Source organism: Miniopterus natalensis, chromosome 1 (assembly GCF_054644295.1).
Source record: "Miniopterus natalensis isolate mMinNat1 chromosome 1, mMinNat1.hap1, whole genome shotgun sequence".
Taxonomy (NCBI): domain Eukaryota; kingdom Metazoa; phylum Chordata; class Mammalia; order Chiroptera; family Miniopteridae; genus Miniopterus; species Miniopterus natalensis.
The window spans coordinates 40,328,318-40,354,231 of record NC_142081.1 but is presented as its reverse complement, the minus strand read 5'-3'; the positions used below and the strand labels follow the sequence as shown (position 1 = coordinate 40,354,231).

Below are 25,914 nucleotides of genomic sequence, written 5' to 3'. Positions count from 1 at the left end.
TGCATTTTTATTTCTGAGTATACAGAAAACAATTATGAAAAGAAAAAGATAATCATAAGCATTTCTAAATTTTAAAGAAGCCATAAAATATTTATTAGGGGAAGTCAAGGGGAGAGTTAGTGCGGAAAGTACCAGAAACCACCAACAGGTGTTTTAGTTGCATTGAACAAAGTTTCAGCTTGAAAGGCAATCACAGGGAGGAGTTTTGTGAATTCCTAAATGCTGGTGTGAGGTGGAGGAGACACCGGGTAAGCGGAAATCAGCAGTTCCGGAGGCACAGAGGACTTGGGTTACAAAAGGCTCGCCCATAGCTGAGGACCTGGAATAATTTCTAAGCAAGTTACTTTCTTGGAAGAAAAGAGCTAGATCTGTAGGACCACAGCTGTTAATCTGTAGGGTAATAATGAAGTTTGGGAACAGTAGAATGAAGTCAGGAGACATGAAATTTTTATCCCTGAAGGACATCATAACTGGAAAAATAACTACTATTTAGGGTCTATCTGGTCTGTTTACATCCATTATCTTGAATTTGCACTAAAATTATGCAAGAAAGGTTATAATATTCTATTGTACAAATGAGGAAAATGAAGTTCAGGGAAGTTAAGTATTTGTACAAAGTTATACAACTAGTAAGCAGTGGAACTAAGTTTAGAACCCAGGTCTGTCCTACTTCAACACCCATTCTTTTCCCATATACCATCCAAAGATTGCAAAAAATGCTAGAGGTCTTTTTAGAGCTTTTCTCTCCAAAAATGTAGCCACTAGCCATTAATTAATTAAAATTAAAGTTTAAAAATCAGTTCCTAAGTTGCATTAGCATACGTCAGGGGCCCGGTGGCCACATGTGGCTAATGGCTGCTGTATTGGAGGGCACAGATTAGAACATTTCCATCACTGCAGAAAATTCTATTAGTGCCTAGAGGTTACATAATTTTACCCTTTTATTAATTTATTTGATTTTTGCTTCTTTATTTTGTGAAGGAGAAAATGAGAGACAAAGGCAGGAAGTAACTTGTTCATTGTCATACATCTAATTAATCCAGGCTTTTGGATTGGTTTCTTATCCATTGTTCCACACTCTCTCTCAAAGAAAAATGAACAGAATGGAGATAATGCAAAAGGAGTGACTCCCCTATTCTCCCAGCTTTGCCTGGCCTTCAAACTAGGTTCTTCCCAAAGTACAGCCCTGTGTTTTCCTAAGTTCAAAGGGCATATCTGGATTGGCTTTCCCTGGGGAAATGAAAGATGTTGTTTAGAAAGAAATTGCACGCTTAATATATGAAATAGCACTTTGATTCCTCTGGTTCTTTCTCTGCCTCCCTACCATGCATTTTGTAATTGAACTTGCAGCTGCTAACCATTTGTCTTCTAAACAAGAAGACAACTTCAAAACAGGTCAAATGACAGAGGTATGTATACTTTGAATGCAAGCAGCTGCTTGTTATTTGCTGTTGACTCGAATGGCATTTGTGTTGAGGTCAAATATATTTAGATTATTACTAAAATTACAATAGATTTCTAACTTGTGTGTTACGAAGATAAAGACGTATTAACATTGATTAAGCTGATATTTAGTACATACCTAATATATATCAGGCACTGGGCTAAGAGATGGACAAAAAGGACTTTTGCTGAAAATTGAAAAAGATGCCAATATTATGGGTGAATTGAATGCATTTTAAAATCTTGTCTGAGTTTTATCAGTATTTGCCATCCATGTATTTACCTATTTAGTCCTGAAATTCAGTAAAAGCTGCAGTTTTGATCATAGCTTTGAGGTAAAGTGAAGAATCATGTGCAAATGTCCTTTTAGTAGGTGCTATTAAAGAGATTTAAATTATACACTGTAGTATCTAAATGACAGTTTAAAGTATGTGTGTGTGTTTGGGAGATGGGCATGTGGGAACAAAAAGGAGGCATTGTGCTGGGGTAATATTTTTAGGAAGCCTAAATGTGATGTTTGATTTCAGTATAATAGACTCATGGTTTAGAAAGTTGTCTTTCAGAAACTGAGAAATTAAAGTTTTGGGTTTTTTCCTAAAGAAATGTTAAAGTCACATGTGTGAATATGCTCAGAGAGATTAAAAACAGAGAAATTAGAACGATGGCAGGGTATCCAGGAAAGTGCCTGTGTTCCCTGCAAGCACAAAGGCAGGGGTGGAGAGGACTTCAAATATGGTGGGGACAGCTGGAAGGGATCTTAAGGAGCTCTGACATGTGTCTGGTCTGTCTAATGGACTGAGATTGTGTAGTGGTGGGGCAGGCAGAGCACTCAGATGACTCCATATATAGTATTGTTTGTAGAGTAGGGTCTGATTTCTAGAAAGTTGGGAATAGGCTATGAGAGTTTTGGAGTGAACAGGCCCAAACGCAGGATGACCTGAGGAGGACATACTGTTCACCTCTCAGAGTGTTACTTGTTTTTGGATGCTAGCAGTGCAGTGAAGAGCCCAGCTTCCTGATCAGATTTTGAATGAATATTTCTGTCTCCCCAAGTGTTTCCTTTGAATCCAGAGACTATCCTCTCTTCCAGGGGTGTCTGAAAGTCTGCAGGCTTCAGAATTTCCAGGCTGCAGTGCTTTTGAATAACAGTGCTTTGTGTAGAGGAAAAGTGTGTGATTTGAGCTCCTTCCCTGGTGCAGCTGTTAACTCACCACATGACCACTCTGTGCCTGCTGCTTCTCTGCAGAGTGGGGGTAATGGCAATGCCTTGCTACCTTTCAGGGTTTGTATAATGAACTCCACATGACTGTATAGGTCACCACTGAGCACACATTCAAGCTCTAAGATATTAAGTAGATTAAATTTTATTGTTGAAAGGGATCTTGGAGATCTTTGTTGCTATCCCATTTTTTGGCAGATAAAAGAACCCAGGGCTACAAAGAAGGGCTAAGAGAAATTGGCTTTATCACACAACAGGTTCTATTTTGAATTGTGAGTGTGACTTTTGAGAAAGCATAGCCTGGAGACACTGTTGCACAGCAGAAGGGCTTTGAAGCCAGCAGACTTGGGTTTGATTCCTGACCCTTTCTCTTACAATCTGAGTGATCTCTTGCTAGTTCTTCCAGGTCCTTGAGTCTATTTCCACATTAATAAAATGGGCATAAAACACCTTCCCAGCAGAAAGGATTCATAGACACTGTGTGAACTCCTTTTTATGGTGAACAGGACTAATGGTAAGGACTAGGACCAGATTCCCAACCCAGGGTTCTTTATTCTCTATCAGGTGAGAAGGAGAGAAAATTCTCACTTCCCAAAGAACTTCCAGTGATGGGGCTCTTCACCTGTTCCTTATCTGCAGAGACTTAGAATGGAGACAATGCCAGGCATACTTGCAATTTTTTGGGTTGTGCAGGAAGCAAAAGAATTATTTTCAGTGAACAGGAGACTGCAAAAGGTGCCTAGGAAACAGTTGTCACATAGTACATCCCAATATAGACTCCTCCCAGCTTCTCTAGGACTGCCATCTGCCTGACAAGCACCACTCAGGAAGCTCAACTTTCTTCTTCAAGAGTTTAAGGAGGATTTCCTGGGCACTCTGTGTGTGTTTATCAAGGAAGGAATAGGGAGGTGTATTACTGTCATAAAGGGAAGGTAACACTCCCTTCCTGTGGCTCTAGCCAGATGTTGGTTCTAGGTAGATCTTGGGTTGAGCTTATCCATGGTTCATTCACACATATTTCCCAGTGGGCTCTGGCCTTCTACTCAAACTGTGTCTTCTTCTGGGATTCCTTTCTCCACACTCAGTGCATGTTGAAATCCTAATTTTAGGTCAGAACTCAATTTGTAGGTCACCACTTCTGTAAATCCCTCACGGACCTCTCCCGCACCCCATTCCAGGCTGTGGTCATCTGCTCCGCCTTTAAGAGGATTCTGTACATATCTCACCACACCTAAGTTGTTTGTGTGACTCTGTCTAGTTGGACTGGACTTGGGAAAGTCTGGGGCTGGGTCTTTTTTTTTTTTTTTTAATCTTCACCTGAGGATTTTTTTTCCATTGCTTTTTTAGAGAGAGTGGAAGGGGGGAAGAGAGAGGGAGAAATATCGATTGGTTGCCTCCCTCTCTCACCCTGACTGGGGCAGAGCCTGCAACCGAAGTATGTGCCCTTGGCTGGAATCAAACCTGGGACCCTTCAGTCCGAAGGCCAACACTCTTAACCACTGAGCCAGACAGGCTAGGGCATGGGACTGGGTCTTATTTATCATTATCTCTGGTGCATAGAATATTCCCTGGCATCTGGTTTGGTAAAATTTTGTTGAATGACTAACCAAGCCTTGAGATGGCAGTAAAGGCAGAGGGCAGAACACGCTCTGCTTCCAAGATCAAGACTCTGCTAATACCTATGAAGGCTTTGACTTTATTGATGGTTGATTATTTTCAGTTTATAGTATCTTGGCACAAGAGGGTCACAGTGTTGGTGGTAATAATAGCATTTGTTCTGCAAGGCTCTGTATACAGTTTGTTGTTTTTACATCCATTTATTTCCTAATTCAACTACATGAGACATGTGGGATGTGTGTTATCTCTACTCTGTAGATAGGAATCTGATTCTGGTTAAGGGTTTTGTGCAAGTCCTACAGGCATCTGAGAGTGCCTGTAGACCTCTGTACTGCCTTTTCAGTCAACAGTCCCTTACTAGCCCAGAGGGGAAGCTGGCAGTGACATTCTATGGTATTCCCTCAGCCACATGCCTGGCACAGAAGAAGGCTCAGGGGATTGTTTGGGGCTGGATGGGTCAACGAGCCTCTTCTGAATGATGAGCTGATTACTTATCCTCAGCAAATGCTGGGCTCCTTGATGGATGTGTGACATCGGTGGCTGAGTATACATGGCACCTGTGGCTTTTCACACTTTCCCCCCACGCCTCTCCAGGGACTCGGATAGGACAGATGGCCAGAGATGGGATTCTCAGCTCTGCATCCTCTCTGCAAATCACATTTAGAGAAAAGTTAAGCTTGTGCAGTAACACAATTTCAGTAACACAGTTTCATGCTGCTGGTAGTTGTTTAACACTCTGGATAAATCACACTTCAGCAGAACTCATTTGGGAACAGAGTTTAATTTCACTGTAGGTGGCTGTGATTCTCACCCACCAGTCCTCCTATACCCCCCCTTCCCAATAAATCTAGGCTGATAGGTGAATGTAGCACTAAGCCAGGCTATTTCTGGACCCAGGATAGCATTACATTATGTTAATCATCATTTTCACCACCAACACCTTTCATTCCTTCTCCCCTGAATATAACTGCCTGTCTATCCTTATATGCTAGGGATGGAAAAGAACTTGATAGTTCAACCTGCTGGAAGTATCACAAAGAGATTAAGACCCAGAGAGGCTAGGCAGTTTCCTCAGTGTTAAGTGGATAGTGAAGGCTGGATTGAGGTGCAGGGCCCCTGACTTTTCTCTAGGCTCCTGTTTTCTGCCCTGCCCTATTGCCTGCCCTTTGATCTGTCTTACAAAAAAGGGAGAATATATGTGTTCAGTTTAAAATGAATAAAGGTGACCAGTTGTTCTTTTTTTGTTTGTTTTATTCAGTTGCTCGTTGCCACGAGCACAGAGTGAATTGATTTTCTGCTAACCCTCACAGCCTGTCTTTGATATATCTTTGATAAGGGCCATTAAAGTCTTGACATGTTTCTGTACAGTCAGCTGCAGCCTAAGGGTAACCCTGTGTGGATTTGACTTATAGGATTTAAATTTTAGGGGGAAAAAAGAAAAAGAGGGAAGGCTAATAAGTATATGTAGAGGGAGAGAAAAAGTATTGTTAAGAAAAAAAATTAACAGCGTATACCTTTGGTTATAAAAAAACAACATATTTTGATGTTTCAAATAAGGCATGTCTCCAGACTGCTGTAGATTATTAAAATGTAACAATAGGCCCAAGTTTGAAGCTTGAAAAAAATAATACTTCTCATTTGCCATAGAAGCTTCAGTGTTCTGCATTCTCTAATGGACTTGGGGAGACTTGGGAGCTCAGCAACTGGTGTGCCATGGACTGTTCTCTGGTCCTCTGCTATTGGGAGTGGGTGCACTCTTTTTTCAGGTGGGAACTTTTGGGAGGAACACACATGCCTGACCAGCCAGAGGGGCCCGATTAACTTGCACTGGGGTGGTGTCTGTAGCAGGAAGTCCAGTTGTAACAGAGCAGATGATAATTCTTTGTACAGGATTTCACAGATAGTAAAATGGTCAGTGTTTACTGATTTCTTGATTTAAAAAAAATCTTCCTTTTCTTTCTTGAATACAAAGATCTCAAATTTCTTAAAGGGGAAAAGAGTAGCTAATTATGCCCTGCTCCTCTTCTAGTATTATGACCAGCTCCCCACATATAAAAACTCTCTTCTGGCTCTCAGTGTTACAGGAGGGGTCCATGGAGGCAAACAGCTGAGGTTGGAGTCCTGGCTTAACCTCTAAACAAGCTGTGTCAATCTGGCTCATTACTAAACGTCTCTCATACCTAGCTTCCTCATTAGTAAATATGAGGGTGATAATACCTAACTTGTAGGGTTGTTTTAAGGTTTAAAGGTCTTCGACATAACACCTAAATCACTCACTGCAAGCACTCAATAAAATGTTACCCGTGACTATTTACATTTCATTTGGGGTTTCTCCTTCAAGTTTGTTGCCAGTTTGGGAGTGTACCTCTCCTTTAAGGTTAAAGTCAGATACTATCTTGATCATGAAACTTTGTGTGGTCTTCCTTGGAAAAACTCCAGTGGAACTGTCCATGAACTACTCAGGAGACAAACCACTTGTGAGTGTATGTGTATGGTGATCGTCATACATATCTGTTGTGTTTCACCACCTACCCTGGAGATCTTCTGGAGATCAAGAATTCAGTCTTTAATGCCCTATCTCTAGTCTATGCCTTGCATGGTTGTTTGTAATTGTGGAATGAATGAATGCTGGTGTTAGTTTACAGAGCTCATGTGGGACAGATTTGTTCTACCAGCATACCTCAGAGATGTAGTGGGTTTGGTTCTATTCAACCACAATAAAGTAAGTATTGCAATAAAGGGAGTCATAATCTTTTTTGCTGGTGGGGGGGTCTTGCCTTCAATTTGTAAAAAAAGCAACATCTGTGAAGTGCAGTAAAGTGAGGTGCAATAAAACAAGGTATGCCTGTATTGGATTTTCACTGATATCATATACAATATCGTGCATTGATTTCCTTGATAACTCGTCTTGAATCATTTCTCTCTCTCTCTCTCTCTCTCTCTCTCTCTCTCTCTCTATATATATATATATATATATATAAATTTTTTTTTTTTTTTTTTTACTGATTAAGCAAAAGCTGGGCTAGTTGGACTTCCAGATAGTACCAAGAGATGTGACTTCTACCTGATTCTGTTGTAGGTAAATACTTAATTCAGTGCTTGGCATGAAGGAAGTTGGAAGTATTATCTGGTCAAATAGAGAAAGCCTAGTTACTAGATGGTATAAGTATGGTGGGTAGGGATGTCATAAATATACTAATGGTCCAGGGCAGCGATTTTCAACCTTTTTCATCTCATGGAACATGTAAATTAATTACTGAAATTCTGTAGCACACCAAAAAAATATATTTTTTACCAATCTGACAAAGAAAAAAATAGGTGCAATTTTGAGTGGTTTACCAAAAAAAAAAAAAAAAAAATCCTTTTTGCTTCAAAGTGACTTTTTAAAAAATTATGTGCCTATACTTGTATATAAGGATTTCTGGAACCAGGAATTAACCAATCAGATGCAACCTTATTATGCAACATGACCAATAAGATGCATTTCTGTTATATGATCTATATATTTATGTTTCAAGACAGGGCATTCACACCAGATGGCTATTGTGTTGGGTCTTGTCATTTTTTTATTTGACAGTCTAAGGGAAAAGAGGTCAGTGCCCCTGACTAAGTAGTCAGATATTGCATGTTTTTAAAATTCTTGTGGCACACCGGTTAAAAATCGCTGGTCTAGGGGCATGAAAGTGTTAAAGCTCCTGAGAATAGCCCAAGCAACTCCTAGGAAATAGCTTCAGAGGCAGGATGTGGCAAACCAGTATATAAATGAGAGCCCTTCTCCTTTGGAAGAAAAGGAAGTGGGTGGGGAGAAGTGAAGAGGAAGAGCTTGGTGGACAAATCTTTTTATCTGCTGCTACAAGACCACGCATCCCTTTTGAATGCCATGCAGAGCCTGTAGAATTTTGACCCAAAGTGACCAACGTCCAACAGACACTTAATAATTCTGGTTTTGCAGTTTTCTTGTTTTTCCTCCACAGTTCATGTTTAATAAACTCATTTAATATGCAATGGAGTATTATCTTGGTAGATTTTGTTTGTAATCTTCATCACTGGTATATTCCTTAATGCTCTTTGAGAACTCACAGTTAATGTGAGGTGTCATCCACAATCACATTCTTTTCTAACCAAGAATGAGTTATAAGAAAGGCTTTTTTTTTTTAAAGGAAAGTATATCTTCAGTGTGTTTACCTGTTTATCTGTTTTAGAACACATTCTCACCCATTCTCTTTCCAGGTGCTCATAACAGTCCCTGTGATAGAGGACCAAGAGTGGGCTTCCATTTTTATTTATTTTCCCAGTATTTCAAAGACAGTTTTTGCTTTATTCATACACCTTCCCCTGATTTTGTGGAATGATCTCAACAAATTTCAGAAGAATCGAGAAGACCAATTTCTGAATCATCTGGAGTAATTAATTCCAGTGACTGGACTTAATTATGATGAGGCAATTCATAAAGTATGCAGTAGGAAAACAGCAACTGATGAGACTTCATCTGCAGTGGGATTTTTTTCAAAGGCATTCTGGCAGTGCCTTTCAAAGTTAAATGTGTGCTTTAATGGTGGGAAAAATAGTTTATGAGGTTATCATTAGGTATGGTATGAATTATGTGCAAGTGGCCCTATGTATATTTTTGCAGCTAGGATATAGGCTTAATAGGTATATAACATGGAAGACTTAATGACTATAGCAGACCTTAACTCCATGGTTTTTTTTAATGTACAATCTATCATATATTTACAAAAAAATCCATTAGTAAAATAGCATGATATGAAAAAATATAAAAATTAACAGGAACATATTGAGTATAAAAATGACAATTTGGGAAGCAGTGTGCTTCCATTTAATGCAGATGAGGGATGTTCAAGGTTAGATGACCAGGTACCAGCAGAGTTGATGGAGGGTTCCAGACCTCTTGACTTCAAGTTCAGGGTTATTTCCATGGACCAGGTAATAGGCAATGAGAGGTTAACTATCTAAAAGAGAAGTCCTCAGTGTGCTTCCAAGGATCTGGAAAGCTGAGCTCAGTAGTTTTTAGACTTCAGATTTCTATACACTCTTTGTCTCAAGGAAGCCAGTCTCTCCTGAGTTGTGCACCTCTTGACTCCATTTCTATGAAGGCTTCAAATAAGAATTTTCTCACTTACCCAAATATCTACCTTGCACAAGCACGTGATGGGTGATTTGACCCCAAAACTGCCTGCTTAAATTGCATCCTAGTCAAATTGTGATATCTTCAATGTATTTTAGATGTTTAAATACAGGGCTGGGCAAAAGTAAGTTTACAGTTATATGTGAAACACAAGAGTTTATCCTTGTATTATTTATTTATCATTGTATTGTTTTCCATATGAACAATTGTAAACCTACTTTTGCCCACCCCTATATTAAAACAAATATCTTATGATATTTTTAGAAGCTAAGATGTCAGGCTGCTGACCATCCTGAGGCATTTTAGGCTGGTGTGCTATGACCATCTTTTTTTTTTTTACTTAAGATTTTAATTAAAAAAAATTTTTTTTAATTAATCCTCACCCAAGGATATTTTTTCCATTGCTTTTCAGAGAGATGGAAGAGGGGGTGGGGAGACAGAGGAGAGAGGGAGTGAGAGAGACAGAGAGAAACATTCATTGGTTGCCTCCTGCATGTGCTCTATCTAACCAGGGCTGGGGATTGAACCTGCAACCCATGTTTGTGCCCTTGACCGGGAATCGGACCCGCAACCCTTCAGTGTGTGGGCTGACGCTCTAAGCACTGGACCACGCCAGCCAGGGCTAATTTATTTTTTATTGAGATGTAATTGATATAAAAATTGCGTGAATTTAAGGTGTACAATGTTGACTTGACACATTTATGTATTGCAGTATGATTACCACCATAGTATTAGCTAATGCCTCGTATCATGTCATATAATTATAATTTCTCTTTTGGGTGAAAACATTTAAGATCTAGTCTCATAGCAACTTTGAAGTATATAATTCAGTATTGTTGACTGTAATCACTGTGCTGTGCATTAGATCTCCAGAACCTACCTATTTATGTTCTAACTGCAAGTTTGTACTCTGACCAACATCTCATCAAAACCTAATTTCTTGGTATGATGTACTGCGTCCTTCATGGTGTAGCCCAACTTACCCTCCAGCCTCAACTGGGCTCTATTCTGGATGTATCTACTTTCTGGCCACTTGGAACTGCTTGTAACTTTCAGTACCTTTTTGTTCATGCTGATGTCCAAGCCTGGGTGCTTTTCTCTCTGCTGCAAAAACTGATATCCTTCAGGTCTAAACTTGGGTGTTACATATTCTGACTTTCACTTTTCCTTCCTCATCTTAGATGGAATTAGGGTCTTTTTTCTGTTCCCATAGCCCACTGTGCCAACCTCACTTTCAGCATTATTATCTACCTGACCCTGCAGTTATTGCTGTACTTGTTTCTCTCTTTCATCTCTATCTCCCTGTCTCCCTGTCTGTTGCACACAAACTGAGATTGCCTGGTGAGGGTAGGGACCTTGTCTTCCTCGTCTGCACCTTCCTAGCCGCCGGCATAGATAGTGCGTCACACAGTGGATGTTCTATAATCTGCATTGCATTTCCACAGCTGTAGGCATAAATGGGTGTAAGCCAGATGTCTGCTCAAGTTCCCTATCCCTTGTCATTCTCTAGTTTGGAGCAGTTTTAGAGGTTTACATTCTCATGGCTACTTCTGCTTCTGTGGGATTCACGTTTCCCTTTCTGTGGTTTTTCTCTTCTTTTTGCTGTGTGTTGAACCAGCTTGAGTTTTACCCCCTTTCCCTAGTTTCCACCAAACAACAGTAAGAACAAAATATACACAAAGCTATTTGTGTGCATGGCAGATTGGATTGAAGGTCTGGGTGGGGAGAATTATTATAGCAATAAAGACAACTTATAATCTAGTATTAGGTATTTTCAGTCTTAAATGACCTTTGCCACTTGGCCATGGTGCATCCTTTTCTTCCTATCTCACTACCTCAGAGCTACTTCTAAAACAAGCTTCTCCCATTTTATTCTGCAACATAATTTAGCTCTCCAGCTCTAACTCTATGTGCTGCTGCTCAGGCCTGCTTCTGTCTATGCCAAGGCTAAGGAGCAAGCCCTTCTTAACTATGTGCAAGCCTTCTGGTCCTCTGGTAGCATCTGCTATGAGGGGGTTGGTTAGTACAAACACTTAGTCTTTCAGAAGACAGAAGCAAGCACTATCAGTTTTGGTTTTAATTATATTTTGTTTTCTCTGGTTCGTGATGTTACTTCTACTAGGTAGGTTTTGACCCAACCAAGTCAACTGCTATCTTTTTTTAATTTTTATTTTTTAATGTCTTTATTGATTTCAGAGAGAGGAAGGGAGAGGGAGAGAGAGAGAGAAACATCAGTGAAGAGAGAGTTATTAATCGGCTGCCTCCTGCACGCCCCCGACTGGGGATCGAGCCCGCAACCTGGGCATGTGCCCTGACCAGGAATCGAACCCCGATCTCCTGGATCCTAGGTCAACACTCAACCACTGAGCCACACCTGCCGGGCTGCTATTTTTTTTTTTTAATCCTCTTTCGAGGATATTTTTCCATTACTTTTAGATGGAGTGGAAGGAAGGGAGGGAGGGGGAAAGAGAAAGAAAGTAAGAGAAACATTGATGTGAGAGACACATCGATTGGTTGCCTGCTGCATGCACTGTGACTGGGGCAGGGGATTGAACCTGCAACTCAGGTACACGCCCTTGACTGGGACTCAGATCCGTGACCCTTCAGTCCTAGGACCAGCGCTCTAACCACTGAGCAACACTGGCCAGGGAAGCCAACTGCTTTTAATTTGAGGGCCTGACTAGTTTTCCACACACTAGATTAAGGAGCTGAGTTGCCCAAGTGAGCACTTCTGTGGATTTCTGGCCCCAATCCTGAGATCAGGATTCCCTGAGCATTGCTACAAAGTGATCTAGGGAATGGGATTTTCCCCAGAGGTGAGGTTTGCTCACCCCTCTTGTGTGTACTTTGGGTAAGAAGAAGGGAGAAACATGGTTTTATATTTAAGGGAGGTAACAGTTTTGGGGAATTAAAATTCCTCAATATGGACTAGAATTGGAGAGGTTTTGAGTGCTGTGATTCTTCTGACTACATTTTCCTGTCTTTAGCTATGCTTCTGGGTACTTACTGGCTGTTGATCTTTTTGTCCTGGGAACTTGATTGTTCTCGTGGTTTTGGGTTATGAGGTCTAAGATTATAGTCACATTGGGTCCTCTACCTCCTCTTTTATTGAAGAACAACCTGCATCTTTGATTCACAGAGCAGTAGGGACCATTATTACATAAGGTGTTTCTAACATGTTATGTTCTCAAGAACAGGGAATGGGTGGGGTCAAATACATATCTTTCTAAGACTACAGTCCACCAGCTTGTTATTTCAGGAATAGCAAGCCATTCTCATTCTGTGGCTACCACCAGACCCAAGACTCCCTTTGTTTTTCTGATCGTCACCACACATTTATTGTATTTTCTCTCTGGGTTTTCCTTGGTTCTTTCTTCCTTTCAACACTCCCTGCTCATCCTCTCTATCCTTCCCTCCCTCAGTAGTGCCTGGTTTTTTATGGCCACCAGAATTATTACTGCTTCTACAAGTGTGTTTTACCTGGGCAGTGTCCTGTCTCTTCCCTTTCTACCCCAATCAAAATATGTCAGCCTTGGATGTTCCTCTGAAGGGAGTTCTTTGGGTAGATTTAATTTGTTGTCCTTACAAGGACTTTGACCTTTTAGCAGAACACAGTCCTTTACCTCAAAAGAATAAGTCACTAATGGGTAAATACCTGGTTTTAGGGTTGAGCTGGTGGGGGATTTATTTGAAGAACATGAGGTCTCCAGCAAGGTGTGGAGAAAAGATCAAGCTTTGGAGTTCCAGTCCTAACCTTGGGTAAATTACTTAATTGCTCCTGGCCTCCATTTGCATATCTGTAAAATGGGAACAACATACCTATTTTTAAAAAATATTTTTTAATATGTTTTTATTGATTTCAGAGAGAGGAAGGGAGAGATGGAAATACCAATGATGAGAGAGAATCATAGATCAGCTGCCTCCTTGTCGCTGCTACTGGGGATTAAGCCCGAAACCCAGGCATGTGCCCTGACCGGGAATTGAACTGTGACCTCCTGATTCATGAGTCGATACTCAACCACTGAGCAACGCCAGCTGGACTTTTTAGAAAAGATTTTAAAATTTATTTTTAGAGAGAGAGGAAGGGAAAAGGAGAGAGGGAGAGAGAGAAACATCAATGAGAGTGAAACATCAGTCGACTGCCTCCTGCTGCCTACCAGGGATCGAGCCTACAACCTGGGCATGTGCCCTGACTGGGAATCAAATCAGCAACCTGCCCAGCTGGCATGGCTCAAGGCTCAGTGGTTTAGCATCACCTATGATCCAGGAGGTCTGGGTTTGATTCCCAGTCAGGGCACATGCCCAGGTTTCTGGCTCTATCCCCAGCAGAGGGCTAGCAGGAGGTAGCCAATCAATGACTCTCTCATTATTGATGTTCCTATCTCTCTCTCTCTCCCTACCTCTCTCTGAAATCAATAAAAATATAAAAATAAAAACAACCCCCTCCCCCCCAGCAACCTTTCAGTGCATGGGATGACACCCAACCAATTGAGCCACACCAGCCAGGGCATAACATACCTATTTTTTAATGTTGTGAGGATTAAATGAGTTAATGGGTGGCATTTAGGAAGCTCACTTCTTAACTATATCTAAATTTCATTCTTTAGCAGACCATTATGTTCTTCTTTGCCCGTCAAATAAATGTGATATTCCATTTTTGTCCTCTATCTTCTGATCTTTTTTCCCCCCTCTCCCTCCAGACTTGATTACTTTTCCTTTTTGTATTTCTGGGAAGTCTGATCCTTTAGGAATTAATTCATAGATGGCTCATATGAAACAAAATATGCCCACTGGGGCAGAAGGAACCATAGGCTGTTGGTTCTTTCAAGCAACAATATGATACCCCTCTCTCTGATTCAGGATGTTGTTCAATATTTAAGAGGAGTCTATGTGAGTGGGTAGTCTTATCACTCCAGAGGTTCTTCTGTGTGTGTGTGTGTGTATGTGTGTGTTTTTCAGTGAGTCTGTCTGCGGAAACATGCCGTGGGAAGGTAATTTATATGATTTCAGAAGCCTGTTTGATTCCAAGGGGTAAGTTGATTTTTATTTTTAAGGCTAGGAATATATGATTGTCATTTGTCTTTTTTTAATTAAACCAGTTTTTTGTTGTTGTTTTTTTACTTTTAAAAACATTTGTTCATTGGCTTGGAAGCCACTTGATTTAAAGTGAAATTAAAGATAAACATCTATCTTAACTCTCATTTTTTTCCTTTACTTTTGTTTTATTCCCCAACACTTATTCTTTGCTTATAATATTTTAATCCTAGTTGTATACCATTGTCTACAGAGTGGACCTTGTTAGAATGCCCCTTTTCCTTTTTGCTAGCAAAAATTTAAAAAAATTTAAACTTTTTGGGGTAACTTTGGTTAATAACATAATTTTCAGCTGTACAAGATTATAACTTGATGTCTATCTAAATTTTATGTATTATTCTAGACCAGTTCAGGTCTCATTTCCCTACAAAACTTACTCTGATTACTTGAGCATATCCTGAACTACAGCGCCATCTGTGTCATGGGTACCTTGTGAGAATTAGGGGAACTGTGGGACAGTCTTTATTCCATAGTCTTTTTTGGGAGTGGTGATGAAATCAATTAAAGGCAATAAAGGTGTAGTATTTAACTAATTTGTACATTTTTTTCAGATTACTTATTTATTGCATGAAAATGTAGGAATTTCATCAGTAAAATGGGGCTAAAAGTGGTAGTCACATCTTGGTGGTGTTAGGAGATTAAAGGAGCTTATCTACATTTAGCAGAATACCTGGCACAGAGCAGGTATGTAATAAATCAATGGTAGGTACTATCAAATGTTATTAACTAATAATTAGCTGACAATAGAATAACAATATTAAATATTTGTTTAGCACTTTAAATGATTCTAACTTGTTTTTTACATTACACTCTCATTTAATCTCTATAACCACCTTTTATTGGTCATCACATCATTGCCTTAACCTGTATTCCTTTCGCTTCACTGAGGGCCTTCTCGTGTCGAAATGCATGCATTCTCAGAGAATATCTGGGAAGATGAAGTAATCGATTTAGTCTCAAAGGAAAGTGCCGTGAGGATGAGTTAACTGTCAGTGGGGTTTATATATGGACAAAAAGTGATGACTAGGGCCTCAAACCATACAACATGGGAAGCTAACTATTAGCTTGCAGAAATGTATGGTACTTAGCTACAGAGTTCTCTCTTTGGAATATTACAGGAGGAATCTGATATTAGGATTAGAGAATTATAGCACTGAAGAGGACCTTAAAGACCACTTAGTTTAAACTAATACCCCTATTTTACCTATGAGAAAAATTGAGGGGAAGTGACTCCTACAAGTTCACAGAGCAAGTAACTATCAAAATTGAATCCAGGTCTTCGGACTTCCAAAGCCTTCACACCTATTTCCCAAGCACAGACTTCTGGCAGCCACATGCATGTTTTTCTACTTTCTAGTAGTTTCATGTGCCATTGTGAAAAACCAGCTCTGTACTGACCCAGAAGCAGCTGATTTCCTGTATATGTCTCTGGCCCTGGAAGTGGGTCTGGGGGCTGCTTTCAAGAACAGTGGCTGTGAGACTCTTCTCACCTACACATCTGTCAGCAGGCAGAGAAGAGTAGGTGGCTGACGTGTGAGCAGCCTGCATAAAGGAAAAGGAAAAAAATAAATCTGCTAAATTCAATGAAGTACATTTTGAACCATGCAAGAGAATGGCTGCACTGAAGCATGGATTCCCACAGCTACTTAAGAAAATAAGCCCAAAAGTGGGCTCAACACCAACAAGCAGATGCTACAAAGGTCTACTATTGCTGGAGGAGGTATAGGAAACTTTCTCCTGCCCAAGAATTGCCACAGATAAGAGGTAGAGTTTGGCTGCCATGGAGAGAAGGGAAATTCATGCTCACAGGGCCTGCTTAAGACTGAGGCGGGACAAGGACTATAGAGAACCTACAACCGTCTACCTATTCCTACTACAAGCCTAGTACCAAATAAATGTAATTTCAGTTTACCTGTGGAGGAGGGACAAGAGCATGGAGAAAGACACCACTCTGTGACCAGGCATTAAGGAATAGTTTAAAGCTGAAGGAAGAGTAGGAACACTGAGAAAAAAACTATGCAGCTCAGGCTCTACTCTTAGCACAAGATAAAACTCACTGCCTGAGAAATTTTCAGCCTGTGGTGTGCGAACATTAACAAGAAAACCTAAACCCAGCCTCAACTCCTAACCAATAGCCTAACACATACTAACAGCATGACAGAAGAGTATGCCCATTACCCAGCATAAAGATGATTTACTTTAGTCTTTGTTCTTCTGTAATAATGTCCAGCATTCAGTAAAAAATTACAAAGTACAAAAATCAAGCGAGAGAGGGGAGAAAAACAACCTATTATCAAGAGAGAAGACAATCAAGAGAACCAGACCAAAGGATGACTCAGCTGTTGGAATTATAGGACAGGGGCTTTAAAATAGTCGTGCTTAATATGTTAAAGGTAGATAACATTGATGAACAAATGAATTTTAGAAGAGATGCAAACTAAAAATAGATTCAAGTGGAAATTCTAGAAATTAAAAACAAAACACATGATATCAAAGGTCAGCAGGCTCATCAGACTAAACAGAACTAAGGAATCAGTGACCCTGTACATAGGTCAATAGAAATTATCCAAACTGAAATACATAAAGGGGAAAAAAAGAATTAAAAGATATCAGAACACCGCATCTAAGATCAGTCTATCTACATCCATCCATCCATTTATCCATCCATCCATAAAGAAATTGAGATTGAGAGAGGAGACAGATAGATACTGACTGGGACTTTTATAAGAATTGGCTTATGTGATTGTGGAAGCCTGGGTAAGTCCAAAATCTCCAGGTTAGGCCGGCAGGTTGGAGACCCATGGAAGAGTTGTAGCTTGAGTCCAAAAGCAACCTGTTGGCAAAGTTCCTCTTCTTCAGGGAGGTCAGTCTTTATTTTATTAAGGCCTTCAAATTATTGGATGAGACCCACTCACACTATGGAGGGTAATCTGCTGCTTTACTTAGTCTACCAATTTGAATAATTTCACATCCCCCTCAAAAGAGACATACTTTCATAGAAACATCCAGAATAATGTTTGACTATATCGGCACTGTGGCTCAGCCAGATTGACACATAAAATTAACCGTCACATACCCCCTTCTAATTACTACCTTTCCCCACAAAAGGTGATCCTTTTCCTACTTTATAGTTGTGTAGATTAGTTTTCCCTTTCTTTGAATTTTATATAGACGGAACATAGTATGTGTTCTTCTGCATCTGGCTCCTTTTACAGAGCCTGTATACATAATCCTGGAATTTTATTGCCCAGTTAGTTGACCAGCCCTTCCCAGAGTGGCCTGCAGGAGTGAGGCATGGGAGGATATAGAGGTGGCAGATCTGCAATCTCTATAACACAGATGGGCTAGCCTAGGGTTCAGTCTAGAAGTCGGTTAGTTGTGCCTTTGGTCTTCTCTGTCATTCTCCTTCAGGACCATTCTCCTTTTTTTTCTTACTATTCTGTAACCACTCTTCCACCCCCTCCCTGCATCCTCAGCTGTCTACGGGTTCACTGTGCCAGTTCTCTTTTTTTCCTCACATTTCCTCCACTGCCTGTTGAAGCTCCTCAGCCCCTCAGCTGAACACGCCTCAGCCTTATTCTGCACCTCCTCAGCTGGCTGTCACATTGACAGGCTTGGATCTTAGGATATTTAGACAACTCTCCCCTCTCTCTTCTCGTCCTCCCCATATACTTTTTTAATGGATGTGGAAACTGAGGACAAGAAAGGGCGGTAACTTGCCAAAGATCTCACAAATGGGGAGTGGTATAGGATGTGAATCAAGGGGTTGCAGCCTTAGTCTCTGAGTGCTCTTAACCTCTTAGCCTGAGTCTTTCTGGCTTTCCTTTCCTCTTCCTATCCCAGGAGCAATCCTCCTTGCCATATGCCACAGGGGAGAAAGAACTTTACAACTCCTTGGGCTCTCTGGTGAGAAGAACCACCTGCACTGGGACCCTTTCTCTCCTTCCTGCACAATGATTGGTTGTCATCCTCTGCTTCTCCCTCTATGCTCCCTCCTGGCAGAGATAGAGCCTGCCACCTAGAGCAGCCTTGCTCTGCCAGGCGAGGGCAAGGCTCAGGTTGGTGACAGTTAGCTGGCTGGTGTTTGGCATGCAGTCGTGGCCCATTTCTGTTTAGTGTGTGGCAGTTTGAGAACCCCATTCCTTCGTCTGTACATCACCTCCCTCTCCCATCATTCCTTTAGTTCAGAGTCCCATTTCAGTGACTGTCAGGATTGGCAGTGGGGACTTGAAAGGATCTCTGTTCTACGAGTTGGAAGACCTGCCACCATTAAGCTGTATGGCCTTGTCCTCTCTGGACGTCAGTTTTCTTACCTGTAAAATGGGTTGGATTAGGTCCTCTTTAATGTTCCTCCCTGTGCTACATTTTATATGGCTTCTTGATTTAAACCACAAGCCACAAATAAAAGATTCCAGTTGTGGTAGTGTAATTAGGCTTAGCAGATGGGCAAGATGAGAGGGAAGGAGATATTCTTGCCCATAGGATTATCTTTTCCCCACCCACTTCCTTGTGCCTCCCTGGTGTTTTCAGAACACAAATGACAACCCTTGTTTTTCTTCATGTTCCTTGTTTTTTTGTGTTCTCATTTTAAACCTATAATCTCCTTGTATCTTGATGAACTTGTGTTTACTGTAAGACAGCATGGTGCACAATTCACATTACTGTGTGTGGTTTTCTCTCTGCTGTGGTGAACTGGGTGGGGGTCAGATATCATCACAGTTGGTCTCTGGAGAGGGCTCTATGTATGTGTCAGAGATTTTTTGTGCTGGGCTCCAGTTTCTTTTCTCAATCCCTAGTTCTGATTTTGCTGTTTTTGAGTTAGAACCAAAAATTATGAAAGAGGCAGGTTCTTGCCCTCTGAGTTTGGGAGATTTGTGGTGTAGTTGAGGGGCCCCCTCTCTTTCGATTTCCTTTGCTTGAGACATTTCACCTTGGGAAGGTAGAAATAAGCCTTGTTGAACATGATTGACTCCCCGTGCCAGAGAGGAAGCAGTACTGAATACTGTTAAATTATTGAGCGATTTCTTTTTAATGAGTACTGAAAGCCATTTGGATTTGAGAATTTTCTTTTCACCTTCCAATAAAATCTTGTCTTTCACTTTCTGAAACAGTTTTTAAAAAACTGGTAGAGGGTTTTAAGAATTATTAAAATAAAGGAAAGGCAGTATTTCTGGGTCCTGCTGTTGCTGCCTTGGCTCCTGCTCCTTATCCTCCAACCTCCCCCATCTGTCCTAACATTAGTGTAGAAATGTGTCAGAACTCCAGTGTTTCTTCCCATTAGTTTTCTGTGTTGATCCTCCACTGGTGCTGTGAGCATGGGGTTTTTGCTTATTTTACATAAGAGAAAATGGAGATGTGTCAAGGTTAAATGACTTGCCCTTAAATGACTTGTCCATGGTCACACAGCTAATTGATGAACACCACTTGGGGTAAGAATCAGGATTCCAGATTACCAATGACTTGTTTATTTGGCAACAGTATCACACCCTTGGTCATTAGGAGAGTCTTCCCACCGCAACTTATGATACAGTCTTTGCCTGTGTCTGCCCTGGGCTCTATCTTCTGAAAGCACAAAGCAGGGGTCAGTTCCTTACCGGTAGGGTAGGTGGTTAGACAGTATGGCATAGGGATAGAGGAGGGAGGAAGCTGGCACGATGCCCAGATTTAGTTTTTTTTTCCCCCCCTGAAGGTAGGCGAATCACTTATTTCTACAGAGAATTGGGAAAAAGAATAGTCAGCATCCTCCCTCCCCCTTTTTATTTAACAAATGGGTGGTGTCCCACAGTGGAGCAAGGGTGTAATGGCCACTGTATTGAGAAGGTATCTTAAGTCTGACAAAACAAGCAAGCAACTCCACAGAATGTAGCGGAATTTATGATAGGGTAATTTACTTACAGGAAGATTGGGTCAGGATGCAGATTATTCCCCACTAGTTACAGTACTTCTTTTTATATGTAACTCTGATGCTAATGCAGTAGTGCCAGGGGTCATCTCTCTTGGTGGTCTTGTGATAGGTGATTGTTTATAATTGATACTATCATTTTGTTGTCTATCCCGGTTGTCATGCCATTCTGGCTATTACTAACAAAAACATTTATGGCTACATCTTAAGGAACACAGATAATCTTCAACTAGAAAGCTTTGATATACTTTACTAAGGACAATGAGTTTGGTCAAAGGTCACATGAAACTTAAAAAATGAAATCGAATCCAGGATACAGAGATGGAGTTGGTTTTGGTCACATCTACATCTATACAGGTGGGATTTTTTGTGGCCACTGTTACTTGCAAGGCAATGTTCAGATTGATGTGAAGGGGAAATATAATTGCATCTGGGGCAACAGGGCTCTTTGTGTGAGTACACCATTTTCATGTCTAATTGAGCCTGGTGTGTTAAATGCCCTACACTAGGATCTTACCTGTGTTTGTAAGTTGCCTCCCTTGAAAGTATATTGAAGAGGATCCTGGCTCTGCCACCTACTTTCTTTGTGACCTTGGACAAGTTACTTCTCCTGCCTGTACTTGAGTGTGTTTGCTATCTGTTGTAATTTTAGGATTGTTTATTAAATGCATGAGTACATGTAAAACAGAAGAATAATACACAGTGTTGTGAGAGGAGTGGTTTTTCTTCCATCCAGCCCTCCTTCCCTCTCTTCCTCATATCCACTCATTGTGCGTGTGTTTGAGAGCACCTTTTGGAGTTGCATTTCCAGCTGGCCTGATGAGCCCTCCAGGCAACTGCAACCAAGTTTTAGCTATGGGGTCTGTCTGCATTTGATATATGTTTCTAAATGTTGTCATCAATGGGCTCCATTGTGGAGAGAGCCGAAAGAAAGGAAACCAGAGTGTGTGTACTGTGCACTCCAATCATACTGTTTTGAGTCTCCATACCTGAGCGTCCGGGAGCAGCTGAAACTTAGTTGAGCCTTTTAGTAGGATGAAAATATTGACTAGCTGTCAGCCTGCTTGGGCTGCATAATAAAGTACTACAGACTGGGTGGCTTAAACAATGGAAATTTGTTTTCTTACAGTTCTGGAGGTTTGAATTCCAATGTAAGGGTGCCAGTATGTGCAGGAGTGCAGGGGAGGATGCCACTTCTTATAAGGCCACCAGTCCTGTCTGATTAGGACTCCACTTATATGACCTTATTTAACCTTAATTACCTCCTAAAAGCTCTATCTCTAAACATAATTACATTTGGGGGTTAGGCCTTCAACATATGAATTGGGGGGGCATACAATTCAGTCCACAGCATCAGCGTTCCTCTCCCCAGAATTACTCAGTGAGGAAAATTGGTAAGTTCAGCCTTGTGTCCTCTTTGGCCTCATGTGCTGTGTTATTTAAGACAGTGTTGGATCTTCCCATATACTGGGGAGACATTAGGTTTTTGTCTTCCTGCTTTCTGAGGATTGGAATAGAGTGTGAATGAAAAGGAGAAGATTATGCTTGCTTCTACCCTCCGAGCTCAGAATTGGTGTGTGTGTTGGGGTGGGCGCACCAACATTCTGGTGTGTGATGATGGCCTGTCTTGTCGCCTGTGATGTTTGTTTAGACTAGGAGCTGAAATAAAGTGAAACACAGTGGAAGCTCTCTCTACCACCCTCCTTACCACCCTCCTCTTAATGAACTCCCAGGAGTAATGAACAGTTTTCAGTTCTTTCTGTAAAACACACTTAGTAATGCCCATAGCATGCTGAACACACAGCGAGGAGGCTGCTCTCTGCCTTGCCCACTCACTTGAGCACCCACTGGTTGAATTATGTGCTTACCAAGAGCCAGTTTGTTCCCAAAACCATTTGTGCAGTTTTAGCTGGTGTTGTAATTAAGTAATATATTTAAATATTAGAAAAACTGATGAAATATGACTGCAAATGAGGTGGTTTTCTTCCCCCCCCCCTCAGTTAACTAGTTAACACTAGTTAAAAATCTGTGGAAAGGCTCAAGTTCAAGTCACTAAAAAACATTACTACTCTCCAGTTAGATGAGTATTAAGATTGGAGAAATCATAAAACTGTTAGAATTTTATTCTGATATCACTCTGTAAGTATTTGCATTTTTATTCCACTTTAAAGAATCAGGAATTAGAAATGTTCGACATTGTATTACGTTCTGGTTCATGTAAGAAAGATGTCAGGCTCTTACCAGTGTACCCTTACTCAAAGAGAGGGCCTTGCCCTATGTTAAAAGATGGGTGAACAAATGTATATATGTATTATGCAAAAATAAAAATTTTTAGGTATATCTTTTTGTGATTTCTTGCTTTATTTTGATTAACCTGGTTTCTGGCCTGATCACATTGGAAAAGAGAGTTTCTACTGCTGTAATTCAGCTTAGAGCCTCTTTTGATGATTTAGTTTGGTTTCAGGAAATAGATTTTACTTTGTATATGGTGTCAACTTAACACAACCAACACTAGTGGGGCTTTTGAAATTGGGGTTTTAAAGGAAATTAAGGTGGCTCATCGTGAAGCCACTTTCCTTTTAGTAGTTTCTTTGGTTCCTCTTATAGACTCACAGCATATTGAGAGAAACCTAAATCTGTCATATTACAAATGAGGAAACCAGGGCCTTCACAATTCAGTGGTAAATTGTGTGGGGTGGCGGAGTGAAGAGGACAGAGCCACAGTGATAGAACCTTCCTCCCTAGCTTCTTCCATTGGGTGGACTTCTCTGGTGACAATATTGACCTGTGCTCCCCCTTTTGGGACAGGACCAACCTGGAGGCTTTGCAGAAGAAACTGGAAGAACTGGAGCTGGATGAGCAACAGCGGAAGCGCCTTGAGGCCTTTCTTACCCAGAAGCAGAAGGTGGGGGAACTGAAGGATGATGACTTTGAGAAGATCAGTGAGCTGGGTGCTGGAAATGGTGGTGTGGTGTTCAAGGTCTCCCACAAGCCGTCCGGCCTGGTTATGGCCAGAAAGGTGAGCGTGCCTTAAAAAAAAAAAAAAAAGACTGAATCAAGTTTGCTTGGAAAACAGGTAAATGGTTTATCTCTTAGAAGACCTGGGGACCTGGGGGCCTAGGGCAAGGGTGGAAGGAAAACTGACTTTTCACTTAGTACCTTTGGTGCTGTTTGAATTTCAAACTCATGTTATCTATCAGATTATAGATAAACACATTAATGATGTGTTAGTGTATTTATCCCATCCCCAGACTGGAAAATAATAGCAAGTGACCCTTTGTTAGCTTTCTGTGTGTTCTGGAAAGAATGCTAGGGTGCATGTTTGTTCTTTATCAAGTACAGGAGAAGCTGCTTTCATTTACCCAGCCCCAGTGATGCACAAAACTCTCACTTCAAGTTGTTTCCCCCTGCTCCAGCCCTGCCAGTGGTTCCCCTCATTTCCCTTCAGTATAACATTTCAGCTCCCCACCGTATGCCATGCAGTCTTTGAGCTGGACTTTCCTTCCTGCCTACCCTGGGTCCTCTTTCTGAACACAGTCTCCTGCTCCGGTGAAGTTTGACTCTTCCATGTTTTTAAAAAGCACATGTTTATTCCTGTCCATATGTTTTGCTTGTGCTATTCCTTTCATCATTTCAGAGTCTGCATCTTGAAGGCCCACCTCTTGTCTAGCTTGCACTAGCTGCTGTGGCCCACACTGATAACCACTGCTTCCATGTCCTCTGGTACTCCTTGCCTGTGGCTCTTTTTACAAGTTCAGCCTTATTCAGAAACCATTTCATGTATCTATCACTTTTCTCCCTGGCTGAAACAAGGGACAGATTAGGGGGATATAAGGTGGTATCTGAGGATCTGACTAAATTTCAACCACATGAGGCTCCTGAGGTCAAAGAGAAATCTCTTGGGCAGCTTCGGTCAGCATACTCAGTTCCTCATTTCTTTCTACTCCTATAAAGCTTGAGTATCAACCAAGTTCTCAAGGCCACTTTCCCTTCATCTCTCAGCTTCACAGGTCCTTTTGGGGGAAACCTGGTGTTCAGCTTTGTTCTTGGGAGGGGTGAGTCCTTATTCCTCAGACTTGGCTCCTAGGAGCAGAGGCACAGCTGGCCCTCCCCTAGTTACAGGCCCTTAAGTGCTTACACCTGCCTTGGTGTGTTGGCAGTCAGTGTTTTGGTTGGGCAGAAACTTGTTTGTTAAAACTTGTCTGTTCCCTCTTATCCTACCTTTAAGAGCTTAAGCATTTAAGAAAGTTCCATCCATCCATTCGTTTATATATTTTTAAAGCCTCTCTTCATCCGACCTTTCTTTCCTTAGCTAATTCACCTGGAGATCAAACCTGCGATCCGGAACCAGATCATAAGGGAGCTGCAGGTTCTACATGAGTGTAACTCCCCATACATCGTGGGCTTCTATGGTGCATTCTACAGCGATGGCGAGATCAGCATCTGCATGGAACACATGGTATGTAGCCACCTGTTGGCCTGTGGAGCCTGGGAGTTGGGTGGCTCTTGTCTAATATTTAGTCTGAAAGGTCACCAGCTTCCTCCTGCTTCTTCCTGGATCCCCATACTGTCTTGGGCATCTGGGGTACCTGACTGTAGAACTTAGAATACCCAAAAGATGAAGGCTTCCTGCCTAGATCCCTGCCTCTCTTCAAGGAGAGGTGGCAGCAACCAGTTATCCCTTGTGTGTGTGCCTAGTGCACATCTCCCAGTTTTCTTGACCCCAAGATTTTGATGTGGGTAAAATCTGGTTAATGTAGTTCAAATCCATTTATTATATGCAATACTATGTGCTAGATATATGGTTCTGAGGTTATAAAGATGAGTGAGATAGTCTCTACTCTCAGAGAGTTTATAATTTACTTTAAGGACAGCCTGAAGGTGTTCTTTGGGTGTGTAGAGAAGTAATCCTACCTGATACACAATAGAGCATGTGAGAGGGCATTTATGTTTCTTATCATATGTTTGTGAGCTGCCAGTCTTTCTTACCATTAGCAGTCTGGAGTTCCTGTTTTCTCTTTCCAGTGACTAACAGTAATAATAACAGTAACAGTAATAATGCTAGCAATACTAATTATGATAAACTAATATTTATTGGGTGTATACTATATCAAGCGCTACCCTAAGCAAATTAATATTTTATTTCATTTTCACAACAATCTTATTGTGTGGGTATGTTATCCCCATTTTACAAATGAGGAAACAAGCTCAGAGAAGTGGAATAATTTACTCAAGGTCATGCAGCTAGTAAGTGGTATTGGTAGAATTTAAACTGATGCAGCCTGACCTCAGTGCCTGTGCTTTGATGAATCTACTGGATAGTGATTGGGGCTTTCTTTCCTTCTTGATGCCTAGAACTTCAAAGAGAGAGAGGCTGGCTTCATGGTTGCTATTTTCTTCTGTCCAAATTAGGCAGCCTGGCACAGGAGACTTTGGAATCTGAGATATTTATTCACATCTTCTTTCTCCACAAAAATCCAATTAGGCACTTTG

At 41.1% G+C, this 25,914-nt stretch overlaps 1 protein-coding gene across 2 annotated transcripts in view; it reads left to right on the top strand.

The window, feature by feature from the left end:
• The window catches only part of MAP2K1 (mitogen-activated protein kinase kinase 1), a 71,822-nt gene that overhangs the window by 12,859 nt on the left and 33,049 nt on the right, over positions 1-25,914 (top strand). For both annotated transcript variants that reach the window (XM_087820769.1, XM_087820776.1), the window contains exons 2-3: positions 23,230-23,440; positions 24,734-24,880. In XM_087820769.1, the coding sequence (XP_087676895.1) occupies positions 23,230-23,440; positions 24,734-24,880 (358 nt within the window). The remainder of the gene's footprint in view (positions 1-23,229; positions 23,441-24,733; positions 24,881-25,914) is intronic.